At 37.4% G+C, this 12,704-nt stretch overlaps 1 protein-coding gene across 7 annotated transcripts in view; it reads left to right on the plus strand.

The window, feature by feature from the left end:
* Positions 1-12,402, plus strand: part of obscnb (obscurin, cytoskeletal calmodulin and titin-interacting RhoGEF b) — a 62,620-nt gene extending 50,218 nt beyond the window's left edge. For all 7 annotated transcript variants that reach the window (XM_081353204.1, XM_081353205.1, XM_081353208.1 and 4 more), the window contains 17 exons: positions 58-159; positions 2,499-2,638; positions 2,960-3,160; positions 3,325-3,401; positions 3,483-3,653; positions 4,021-4,180; positions 4,312-4,428; positions 4,606-4,770; positions 4,861-5,019; positions 5,805-5,982; positions 7,897-8,010; positions 8,094-8,261; positions 8,372-8,474; positions 9,014-9,143; positions 9,235-9,337; positions 9,716-9,758; positions 10,238-12,402. In XM_081353204.1, coding sequence (XP_081209330.1) covers positions 58-159; positions 2,499-2,638; positions 2,960-3,160; positions 3,325-3,401; positions 3,483-3,653; positions 4,021-4,180; positions 4,312-4,428; positions 4,606-4,770; positions 4,861-5,019; positions 5,805-5,982; positions 7,897-8,010; positions 8,094-8,261; positions 8,372-8,474; positions 9,014-9,143; positions 9,235-9,337; positions 9,716-9,758; positions 10,238-11,321 — 3,215 coding nt within the window. In that variant the 3' untranslated portion in view covers positions 11,322-12,402. The remainder of the gene's footprint in view (positions 1-57; positions 160-2,498; positions 2,639-2,959; positions 3,161-3,324; positions 3,402-3,482; positions 3,654-4,020; positions 4,181-4,311; positions 4,429-4,605; positions 4,771-4,860; positions 5,020-5,804; positions 5,983-7,896; positions 8,011-8,093; positions 8,262-8,371; positions 8,475-9,013; positions 9,144-9,234; positions 9,338-9,715; positions 9,759-10,237) is intronic.
* The last annotated feature ends 302 nt before the right edge of the window (positions 12,403-12,704 follow it).

The raw sequence follows: 12,704 nt of genomic DNA on the forward strand, positions 1-12,704 counted from the left end.
CTGGTAGTTCTGATGTAATTTGCTGCAATATAAGTGATTATTGTGATAACATCTTAGGAGAGATCAAACTACCTTACATGGGTGAAGTGGGTACAGAGGAATTCTTACAAAAACTCACAACCCAAATCACAGAAATGGTATCTGCCAAGTTCACTCAAGGTAAGAGAAAACAATAATTTTCAGTCAATAATATTGAGCTAATATTTTTGTAACCTGCACTGCCGCAGTATTACACTAAATTACATTATGTATAAATGTGTGTACTATTTGTACTGTACTATTTTTTTATTAAAGTATCATTCTTGATGTCATAGTTAATAATAGTGCAAAATAACAATTTATTGTTTTAATGTAGCCTAGTCTTTCTCTACAGATGCATCCTAAAATTCATTCAAAACAGTATGCGCTGTTTTTGAATGAGCTTTTTGTGTGCCCAAATGCTTTGAATTCATCTCACAGGATGTACTGAGTACTGAAATGGAGTACACCTGTTTTTATATTCACTTTTTAAATTATTAATTGTACTCAGGAATTTTTTGTGAGCATATTTTCCTGGACTTCCCTTCATATATATATATATATATATATATATATATATATATATATATATATATATATATATATATATATATCCTATATGTATATTCCCAATTCCTATGCAGTTTACTGACAAAATATATAAAACCTTATCTCTCTGGATCCCCCGAAACCCTGTGCAGTTCAGTGACTCCATTCTTTTGTCTATCCATCAAACTATCCATCCATCCTCTCATCCCTCTATTCACTCACATTCTCATTGAAGCATTGATTTGTTCAGACAGCTTACAGAACCATCAAGTGCTCCAGTGGATGAAATCTTGGCCCAAAGTAACCAGTATGTATCCGCAGAACCTCCAGTGTATTACACCAGAACTTTGACTTTTTCTCCATGAGGCTATGCTGTTGTTAATCACGTCTATTTCTTTGGTTCTCAACATTGAAAAAATAAAGAAAGAAAACCCTAAATTTAAGATATTAAAATGTAAAGTACAAAATGCTTTAAGTATGGCCTACTGGTAATAAAGTCATGGTTCTTTAAAATCAGGGCCATTTTGTCACAATTCAGAATAAACTGGACATTTTAAAAATCAGTGTCTCATTTTTACACTTTCAAGGTGTCTCTGTTTCAGTGTACACAGAGAAAATGGATGAACGCTCGCTGCCATATTCATTTAGATATGGGATTGCATGAGAAATACATTAATATTTGTGTGGGCACAATTTAGTTTTTACACAAGCATGATAGCGCATGTTAAATCACAGGAGAAACATGGTTTACATCATTAGTTATTATATCCAGAGTCACAGATGATTAAAAAACAACTGATAATGGACATTACAGGTGAGCACAAATGATATTTAAAAAATCTTCTTTTTCTGTCACAGTTGTTATTTGCATTGTTTCTACAAAAAAAGCTACACTACATAAAGCTTGTCTGAATATTTTCGAATGTATGCTCAAATTGAGCAATGGAAGAATTTGACAGGGTAGGCTACACTTAGTTTGTAAAATAACACACAATTATGTTTTTGTACAGTAGGCCTAGATTTAAATCTAGTGGATCCCAAACTTTTTTCAATCTTCGATCTTTACTTACACCCACCAGCCTGAGACACAATTTTCACTTATGATAAGAGAAGATAGGCTACTTATGAATTTGAATTGTAGGCTAAATAATAAGAACAATTCTGCTTACCTTCTCTTTAGGTCAACGAAACTGGACAGTTTTCCTCATAAATCGTTCTCAGCATCCATTTTGGCGATATTATTTCCATATAATCTCTTTTCTGTCTGTTTTAGCTAGAATTTCAGCACGGGGGTCAGTCGCTGTGTTTACCATCAGGTCGCGGCATTTTAAAAAACGGCGGCAATATTTTACAGAAGCACTCGTCATAGCGATTTCGCGATATTAAATGTAAGCAGGCGGTTGCTAAGACGACAGTGATAATGTTAATATTTGTGCGGTAATAAAACTGACGTCTGACATCAGCTATTATGTCAAATACACTATGTGAATTTATAATTAAATTAATTATCGTATGCTGCCCCCTTATGTGCGCGTGCCACAGTTTGAGTGTTGTAAATATCATTACCAAGCAAACACCATTGTTTATTTGGTGTTTACATATATATATATCTCAAATTTGTATTTTGGAAACCGTTGAAATTCTGAAGTAGGCCCTACATATGTTAGATGCGTGTGTGTGTGTGTGTGTGTGTGTGTGTGGCCTGGTAAACCCTGGGGGGAAAAAAATTCTCTCTCTATACACTTCAAATTTCATGTCCAAATTAATATTATTAAATTACATGCTTAGTCTGCTGATTTTTAATTGAATTCCATAACCTGAACAAATGTTTTGTAGTTCACATGTGATGCTAAAGCCCATGCTGTCAGAGCTGATACCTAATAACATTATCCCTTTCTTCCTCTAACCTTTTTATCACTGTCTGCTTCAAGCTTCATTACGTGTCCCAGGAGCTGACAGTGATGATGAAACAAAAACACCATCACCATCTCCATATCACGGCCGATCACGCCCTACATCTCTCATCACAGACTCATCGTCTGAATCGGATGAAGGAGATGCCAGGGGAGAGGTATCACAAACATCACACTCTTGATGTCATCAACAGTTTTATTATAATTATTATTATTATATATGTCAGACCTGTCACATTCTGTTTAAATAAGATTTTTTAAAACATTCATTTACCATTTATTGTAAAAGGGGTAAACAATTATGTCAGAATAATAATTTTGTAGTTCATATTATTTATTATGTGAGTTAAACATCTCGTTGATTATTTAGTTCACAAAAGGATATTTAAAAGCAGAATCCGGAGCATTCTCATGTTTTTAAAGTGAAGACAGCACTACACATTTTCTAAATGTGCTGTTATCTCAATGCATCTGTGCAGATGTTTGATATCTACGTGGTGACAGCTGATTACAACCCCATGGGTGTCAGTAAAGATACCATCACTCTGAAAGAGGGCCAGTATGTGGAAGTTCTGGACTCTGCCCACCCACTTAAATGGCTGGTCCGTACCAAGCCTACCAAATCCAACCCGTCTCGCCAGGGATGGGTCTCACCTGCGTATCTTGACAAAAGACTGAAGGTCTGTTTATACACATGCACACTGGTTAATGCAATATTAGGGTCATTCTTAATGGACTAGTGAGTTTAAAATTTGACACTAGGGTTAAAAATGCACATAATGTTATTGACAAGTGCAGTGTATCTTCATAAATTCTTACTAATGATGGATTGGTTGTGTTGTAGCTGTCTGCAGATCTAGCAGATCTCCCAGAGACCACCAGAGAGGAAGTCACCGATACAGAGTACAAGAAGAAACTCTGGTAAAATTTAGACACATAAAATGTGCATTTTATTCTGTACCAGAACTTTGCTCATTCTACCTCCGTTTCACTTGTATCTAGTCAACTTGTTCAGGAGCTGATCAACACAGAGACTGAGTTTCTGAAGGAGATTGAGTTTTTCACATCACACCATCTGAAGCGCCTGGATGAGGAGAGCACACCACCTGATATCGCCAGCCAGAAGGAAACCATCTTCCGTAATATCAGTGATTTGAAATCTTTCCACAGCAGGTACAAAGTTCAGACAATCAAATATTATTGATAATTCTATGGTTAACTCTATCCCCTGGTTTCACAGACAAGGCTTAAGATAGACCCAGAATAACATGCATGTTTGAGCTGTTTTAACTGAAAGCAACTTGCACTGACATATCTAAAAATATGTCTCAAGATGCACACCAGTAATGTTTTTTTCTAAGGCACGTTTATAAAATCTACTTAAATGTCCTAATTTAATCTAATCCTGGCTTAATCTAAGCCCTGTCTGTGAAACCAGGCCTATATCTAAAATTTAGTGTGTAAATAACTAGTTTCTTCATTTATAAACTAGTTTTGTAAAAAATCTTGATGAAAACTTTGACTGTTGCCTGTTCTCCAGCTCTTTGCTGCCCGGTCTGCGTGATTGTGACACAGATGATGACATTGCCATGCATTTCTTAAGAAACTCTGAAGGTTTTGAGAAATATCTACAGTACCTCATTGGACAGTCACAGGCTGAGTCCGCCATCAGTGAGAAAGAAGTGCACCAATATTTCAAGGTGGGTTTACAAAAATATGTGATGAATTTCTAGGGGCATGAAAACTACATTTTTTCTTTGTCCGTAAACTAAAATAATTTGGTATTCAGAAGACGCAGAGCATAACATGTTTTATATCTTTCTTTCATTAGAATTATACAGTCTCAGAGTTGGCAAATGTCGACCCCTCAGAGTGTCCAGTGCTCAGTATCAATGCTTATCTTCAGAGACCACCAGAGAGAATTCTAAAGTACAGGGCTTTACTGAAGGTAATAAAAATTGAATACCACAATACTGCGTTTCTGTGTGAAGAAAAAATCTGCAATTTCCACTTGCAAAAGGCTGAATAACTATCTAAAAATGCATTTGAGAATTGTGTTATGTATTCTGTGATGCATAATAATTGAAAGTGAGCATCCCTTTCCAATTCCCCGATTTCATTATAGGAATTGATCCGGAACAAAGCAAAGAACGGTCAGAACTGCTGTTTGTTGGAGCAGGCCTATGCAATGGTGTCGTCCCTCTCCCAGCGCTCAGAGAACACACACCATGTATCTCTCATAGAGAACTACCCCGCCAACCTGGAGGCGTTGGGAGAACCTATTAGACAGGTACGGTCTCTAATCTTAAATGTCACACATTAACGTACAGGATAGTTGACTTGTTTGTAGTGAAGTTCTGGATTTTTCTTTGTTCTACAGGGGCCTTTCACTGTTTGGGAAGGAGCTCCTGGAGTTCGATCATCTTCCAGAGGTCACCACCGCCATGTTTTCCTCTTCAAAAACCATGTGGTCATCTGCAAGCAGAAGAGAGACACAAATATGGACACCCAAACATATGTGTTTAAGAATATGATGAAGGTTAGAGCTTATCAAATGCTTTTTAAATGATTGTAATTAAGTGACACACGAACACTTCCTGGCCAGAAAATAGGTCGATCGTTGATTGATTGATTGGATCATTGTTGCAGTGAAAGTGAGTCATTGAAAGTCTTTGGGATGTGCTGGAGGAGACTTTACAGAGTGCTGGACTCTTGCATTGACAATACAAGATCTTGAGCAAAAATGTATGCATCTCTTGATGGAAATAAATGTTGTGATGCTATTTCCATCTAGAGATGCATACATTTTTGCTCAAGATCTTGTATTGACAATGCAAGAGTCCAGCACTCTGTAAAGTCTCCTCCAGCACATCCCAAAGACTTTCAATGAATCTAAGGTCTGGACTCAGAGGTCCCGACCATTCTATCACAATCTGAGCCTGATGAATCTTGACATTGTCATCCTGGAATATGGCTATGATGTGTCTTCCTACATGGTTGTTTAAGAAATAAAAAACGCTACACACTCCATCGCTTAGGGTTAGAAGAACTGTTCCCAAACATATAACATACTAGAAACATAATAATTACTGCAATAATGATCCAATCATTGACTCGGAAACATTTGCATTTGGGCAGTGTATTTTACACAACATTTACTAAAAATTCACAAAGCGCCAATGGCGATAATTCAAAATGGCCAATATCGGCTAAATGTCTTTGCAAATTTCTTAATTACTGGTTTTGCCTCATAACGTCACTTATAAAATAATATTATATAAATAAATGTAATGTATAGTAAAATATTTTATCGTTTTGCTTTAGCTCACGAACATTGACGTCAATGACACTGTGGAGGGTGATGAGAGGGCATTTGAGATCTGGCATGAGCGCGAGGACTCTGTGAGAAAATACACTCTGCAGGCACGGACTGTCATCATCAAGAACTCATGGCTCCGCGACCTCCGTGACCTTCAGCAGCGGTATAGCATGCCAACGTGGAGTAAGTCACCAACATTAGCATGATGTACATGTTAGCATGTCTCACCTTGACTAGAGCACTGAAGTGTTTTTTAGACCAACCCAGAAGATTGCTTCATCCTAGTTTCCTCTTCAAAAACCAAAAGGGTTTTTCCATTGGCTTTTGGATTATTGCTGAAAATAAGCTCTGTGACCAGCAAAAAGTTTATAATTCTTACACGTTTTGTTCGTCATGATAGTCTTCACAAATGAACTCAACTTTTACATTTTGAAGCTTAAATACAATTGCCAAAAGTAAAAAGCTAAAGTTAGGCTACAAACGAACAACACCATGTCAACACCACTAAGCTTCCAACAACTCTTTTAATATTTAAAATCTACAAGTTGGAAAGTTTGAGTTAGAATAGTTTGCAAGAGCTCAATTATAAACACAATGAGGCTGTAAGAGTGAACTAGTGAGTAAATGAGTTTACCCATTCGCCAACCTCTGTAGTCCCATTTAGCCACTTGTTAGCAACCGCCTTTTTCAAGACACGTAAAAGCTTTACAAAAAAAATCACAAGGGGGTATTACTGATTTATTTTGTTGTTTCAGGCATTTAACAAAAAAACACATTCAAACCATTTTACAGTTTTTCTCAGTCGCTTTGGTGCATTTCTCACATCACTATTTACATTTGCACAACAGTTAGTTCAACCTCCACAACATTTAGTCATTTGTGCACATCATAGTAGCAGTTTCTCATTCCTTCCAACAAATTGCAAATGCTTTTGGGCATGCATCAATTGCTTTCATACAACTCTCTGCTGTTTTATAACATTATCATTTGCTTATGTCATGTCAGTCAAAATTAACTATACTTGTAAATGATGAATAGTCATTCCATATAAAACTAATAGTCCTCATTTCATTGCTTGAGTCATTACATACAAAAATGTTGAACTAGTTGTCAAAATCTGTCACTTAAAAAATAAAACAACAACAAAAAATCCTGAAAAAGTCTCCTAAATTGAACAATTTGCAATTGAGCAAGAGATGATATTCGCTGTGATGTAGATTACTGTAAATTATGTGACCAGACAGAGAGGAACGTCTGGATGTGCATGAATGATTACAGTCCTATGTATGTTGCATGTTCAGTTCCAATACAGTATATAGGCCTACTGCAATATTGCGTACAGTTGTGCACAGCTCTACCCAAAGGGAGTTTATTTTTGTTGTAAATAATGGTGTATTTTTTCTTTTGCACAATGCTGTGAACAAATTAGAATTGCAAAGAGCATATGCAGTAAAAATGTGAAACATACATATTCAGTGTCTTGTACTCAGTTACCTCATACATACAGTAATGTGTAACTTTACTGTATTTTTCAAATGGCTGTGCGAATAGTATATAGTGCTGTATTGAGCATTTTCAGGTAGTCACTGTGTCACCAAGATCTGACTTTTATCATTGGAAAACATTTACAGAGTAAACTGTCATAATGAAAACATGCCAAAGCCATTTGACTATCTTGTTCATAAACGATGGTGTCAGGACTTTTCATCTTGATGACACTGACACTTTCATTGACATAAATACTTGCTTTTGAGGAGTGAACTATCCATTTTGAGCAAGTGACACGCTTTTGCAGGTTATCAACTAGGTTTTGCAGTTTGTACTAATTGTTTTGAGAACTGCATTAACTGTTGTGCAAATGTAAATAGTGTTATGAGAAATGCACCAAAGCGACTGAGAAAAACTGTAAAAAATGCTAACCGTTTTTTAACCAGGTTTTGGTCTACAAAAATATGTCATCCCTGCAGCACTTTATTGACATGGCAAAACACATTCCACTTATGAAACATCATCATCTATTAAGTACGGTCATGTTCTTAAATATTACAATAATAATAAACCGTAGTCCTAAAATGTAGCATTTTACTATTATTACAGGCCTTCCAGATTTCGACTCAGTGTTGACAGACTTAACAGCAGAGCTTGGACAGACAGTAAAGCTCGCCTGCAAAGTCACTGGTGTCCCAAAACCACAGGTCACCTGGTACAAAGGTAAGGAACCAAATCTTGGGTTTTTCCCCTCTTGATGTCTTCTAAGAAGTAAAGTAATTCATCCATCCGACTCTCACAAACAGACGGGCGAGCTGTGGAGGCGGATCCTCATCACATCATCATTGAGGACCCAGACGGCTCTTGCACACTCATATTGGACAACATGACGGCAGACGACTCTGGCCAGTACATGTGCTTCGCCACCAGCTCTGCGGGCAACGCCAGCACACTGGGCAAAATCACTGTGCAGGGTGAGTGACGGACGTGAATTGAGAGCAACCTGATGTGACTAACTTCAATCAACACAATCTGTGAAAGGATTGAATTAAATTTGTGTTGATTTTTATTGCATATCTTGCAGTACCTCCGCGTTTTGTGAATAAGATCCGGAACGCCACACTCTTTCCGGGAGAAGATGCTCAGTTCACCTGCATCATTCAGAGTGCACCAAGTCCCAAGATAAGGTAGTGACTCCGTTTAAACTAATATTTACGCTGACATTCAAAAATTAAATGTCATTAAAGACATTTATAATGTTACAAAAAATTCTATTTCAAATAAATAGTTCTTTTGAACGTACTATTTATCAAAGAATTCTGGAAAAAAATATTTCACCGTTTCCACAAAAATATGAAGCAGCACAACTGTTTTCAACATTGATGACGATAACATGTTTCTTGAGCAGCAAATCAGCATATTAGAATGATTTCTGAAGGATCATGTGACACTGAAGACTGGAGTAATGATGCTGAAAATTCAGCTTTGCATCATTGGAATGAATTGCATTTTAAAATATATTCAAATAGAGTTATTTTACCAATGCCAAACTTTTAAACGATAGTATATTTTACACTATTTTTGAAGGAGCCAAAATAACTCTGGGTGATTCATGTCATAAAATTCCAATCAAGGCATTCCATAAATTACTAAACCCCACAATGTCATCCGTTTCACTGACAAAATGTGTTGGGTTAGTGTTAAGCTACGGCATTTCCCTGCACAGATGGTTTAAGGAGGGTAAACTACTGACAGACCAGGAGAAGTTTCAGACATACAGTGAATCACGCAGTGGAGTGTTGGTTCTAGTTATCAAGAACCCTGGAGAAAGAGACCTCGGACACTATGAATGTGAGGTATGGACATCCTGGCTTTAGCCCTTTCAGTTCTTACTTTACTCCAACCATGAGGAATTAAGCCAGTGATCATCATATTATTCATTTGCAGCTGTCGAACCGTCTGGGCAGTGCCAGGTGTGCGGCACAGCTGATCACTCCTGCTGTGGCAAAGGCTGGAGAACGTAGAGCAGATCAGGCCATCACTATAGAAGGTAAGAGACATCTGTCAACACACAAATGCCACCTAATTAAAAAAAACATAAAAGTATGACAGCCTTTTCCATCTGTTATAATTTCTCTTACTAAAAACTTAAAAAACATGTACTTACACATTCTTATACAATATTTAATGGTTTTAATAAAGGGGCTACTATGAAAGATAGTTTTTATGGTTCCAGAAAATAAGAAAAGTACATGTTGTAATGTAAATGTATCTATATTTAGAAATCTGACAATGTATTTTTCATATTTCATCTTTGTACCTCTTTGACAAGCAGTGAATTAACTGAAATTTAATAACTAAAATAAATATGATGTTTGTTTGATTATGTAACTCATTTAATACCATTTTTATGTTGTTTTTCAACTAGTAACGGAACAAGAGACGAAAATACCAAAGAAAACCATAATTATGTAAGTCTCAAACATGCACCTAGACACAAACTGCCATTCAAAAGTTTGAGGTCTGTATCTGTAAGAATTTTTTTTTTTTTTTACTAAGCAAACACATTATATTGATAAAACAAAATGTCTATTTCAAATAAATCCTGTTCTTTGAATTTTCTATCAATCAAATAATCCTAAGAAATGTTTCTTAAACACCAAATCATCATATTAGAATGATTTCTGAAGGATCATGTGACACTGACGACTGGAGTAATGATGCTGAAAATTCAGCTTTGATCACAGGAAAAAATTACATTTCAAAATATGTTAAAATACTTTATCTTAATATAATATAATTCTTCAAAATGTATTATACAAGTATTGATAAGTGTAAACTGGCCTTAAATTTGATGGCAGATTTAGACTAATGCTATGCATTCTGTTTATGTCTACTGTGTGCATCTATCATGAATCATACTCACAAATGTGATTTTTTCCACTTTAAGCGAGGAGACCATCACCACAGTGGTGAAGAACACTCGGATGAAACGCCACGCGTCGCCAAGGCCATCACCCATGGGAGCTTACCGCTCAGAGACGTCCACTCCCGAACCGCCCAGACAGAGACGAACCGTGGCCAGGAAGACTGTCCCGACACTGTACGTTCAAGATCCAGAGGGTGCCACGGCCAGGAACCCAAGATGGGTGGAAGTCGAGGAAATAATCGAGTATAAAGTGAACAAATCACCCAAGTTACCAAGGAGAAGGGGCGTTTCCCCTGGCAAGTTTTCACCACCTGGCAATCCAAACACTAATAACTCCAACAACAAGTTAGTAGAGGAGACAATGGGTGCCGAAATGCTTCTACAAGCATCTTCTGTTACTGATGAAGAGGAAACTGTGCAGAATGTGTCTGAGGTTGACAATGTGACAATATACCCAACCGTTACAGGAGATATTAGTAACCCATATGTCTTGGTTGAGACTGATGACGATGAGGAGGGAACTATTGTCCTGGAGCCCGAAGACGACGAACTTGGTGCCCAAGACTGCAAAATACTGACTGATGAGAATCGAGTTCTTACTCTTGAAGACCTCGAGGACTACGTCCCTCAGGAAGGTGAGACTTTCGGCAGCCGTGCAGACCATCACGTCCCCGATGAGAAACCAAGTGAGATCTCTGTGTTGCAGAGAGAAATAAACGAGCCTGTCATTGGGAAACCCATTCTGCTGCACGTGGGACGTCCAGTGGCATCCGCAAAGCCTCGCATGGGTTTCTTCGGATCCTTCAAGGAACATATTTCCAGCATGTTTACTCCAGGTTCATCAGTGAGCGGCAGCTCTCGGTCAAGGCGAGAGAAGACCATACCTATTCATGTGACTGAAGAACCTTCATCTAACCATTCACCGCATGCCAGTAGCTTTGCGAGGTTTGACGTCCAGCCGACGTACTGCTCCGAGGTCCAGAGAGGAAAGGAGGGAGGTCTGCAGAGCTTCAAAACGCAAGTGTCCGCACAAACCTGCAGCTACACACCAACCGGACAAGTCACTCTTCAGATCAGCAAGAAGAAGCCATTTGAAAAGCAGTAATCGAGAGGAATAGAATCTTCGAAGCTTGTTTTCCGGCATGCAAAATCAGGACATACAGTAGCCCGAGTCTTAAATGGGAACACTTCTGTAAAATCTTGCAATCTAATTCAAACGCAAAGCTTCTGGATCATTCCATGTTGAGGCGACACTTTTTGCATAGGATTCACTTGCCAAACTCGATGCCTTTATATCCTACCTAACGAAGACTTTATAATTACTTGAGTTCCCGTAAGCGTGAAATCAAACGTACAGCTGCGCTTGGGAACGGCAAGTTCAACATGAATGTGCAAATATGGACAGTACAGCTGTCTTTTTGTCTAAAGGACATACTAAGAAATACACGTCTATGTCAAGAAATCCAAATTAAATTTCTTTGGACTCCAACAATAAGATTGTGGTTTATCTGAATGTCATTTATGTGCTGTATGGAATTAATGTACCTCAGCAATACATCTATACACTGGCCAAAACAAAAAACAAGTTTCTTAAGAGTCTATGATTGGATCGTTATTGCAGTGATTATTATGTTTCTATCTATCATGTTATATGTTTGGCAAGAGTTCTTCTAACCCACCCTAATTGATGGAGTGTGTAGCTTTTAATTTCTTAAACAAGCATGTAGGAAGACACATCATAGCCATATTTCCAGGATGACTATGTCAAGATTCATCAGGCTCAGATTGTGAAAGAATGGTTTGGAGGAGCATCAAGAATCATTTCAATTGAGAGTCTTTGGGATGTGCTGGAGGAGACTTTCCAGAGTGCTGGACTCTTGCATTGTCAATACAAGATCTTGAGCAAAAACATCAACATTTATTTCCATTAAGAGGTGCATCAATTTTTGATGAATCTTGACATTGTCATCCTGGAATATGGCCATGATGTGTCTTCCTACATGGTTGTTTAAACAAATGAAAAGCTACATCCTCCATCAATTAGGGTTAGAAGAACTGTTCCCAAACATATAACATGCTAGAAACATAATAATCACTCAATAATGATCCAAATTACTTTTTTTTTTGGCCGGGCAGTGTACTAAGAAATGCTATGTCAAGAAATCCAAATTAAACTTCTTTGGATTTCAACAATACGATTGTGGTTTATCTGAATGTGTGCTGTATGGAATCAATGTTCCTCAGCATTATATATACAAATATACAGTAAAATATATAGAGTTTTTCAACATCTAAAAATCCAGATCAACTTTTTCTGTCAAGTTGATTGCACTTGTTGTAATTTGGTGTAATACACTGTGGCTTGTTGAATCGGAGGTCTATGTTAATGTACCAAAAACTTTGGATATGTCATCTTGCAATGAAGACTATCCAGTGTGGTCAGCATTTTAGTGTTGAAATGTGAATGTATGGGGTTTTGTAGACGGTC

This window comes from Scardinius erythrophthalmus (assembly GCF_964197995.2).
Source record: "Scardinius erythrophthalmus genome assembly, chromosome: 22".
NCBI lineage: Eukaryota > Metazoa > Chordata > Actinopteri > Cypriniformes > Leuciscidae > Scardinius > Scardinius erythrophthalmus.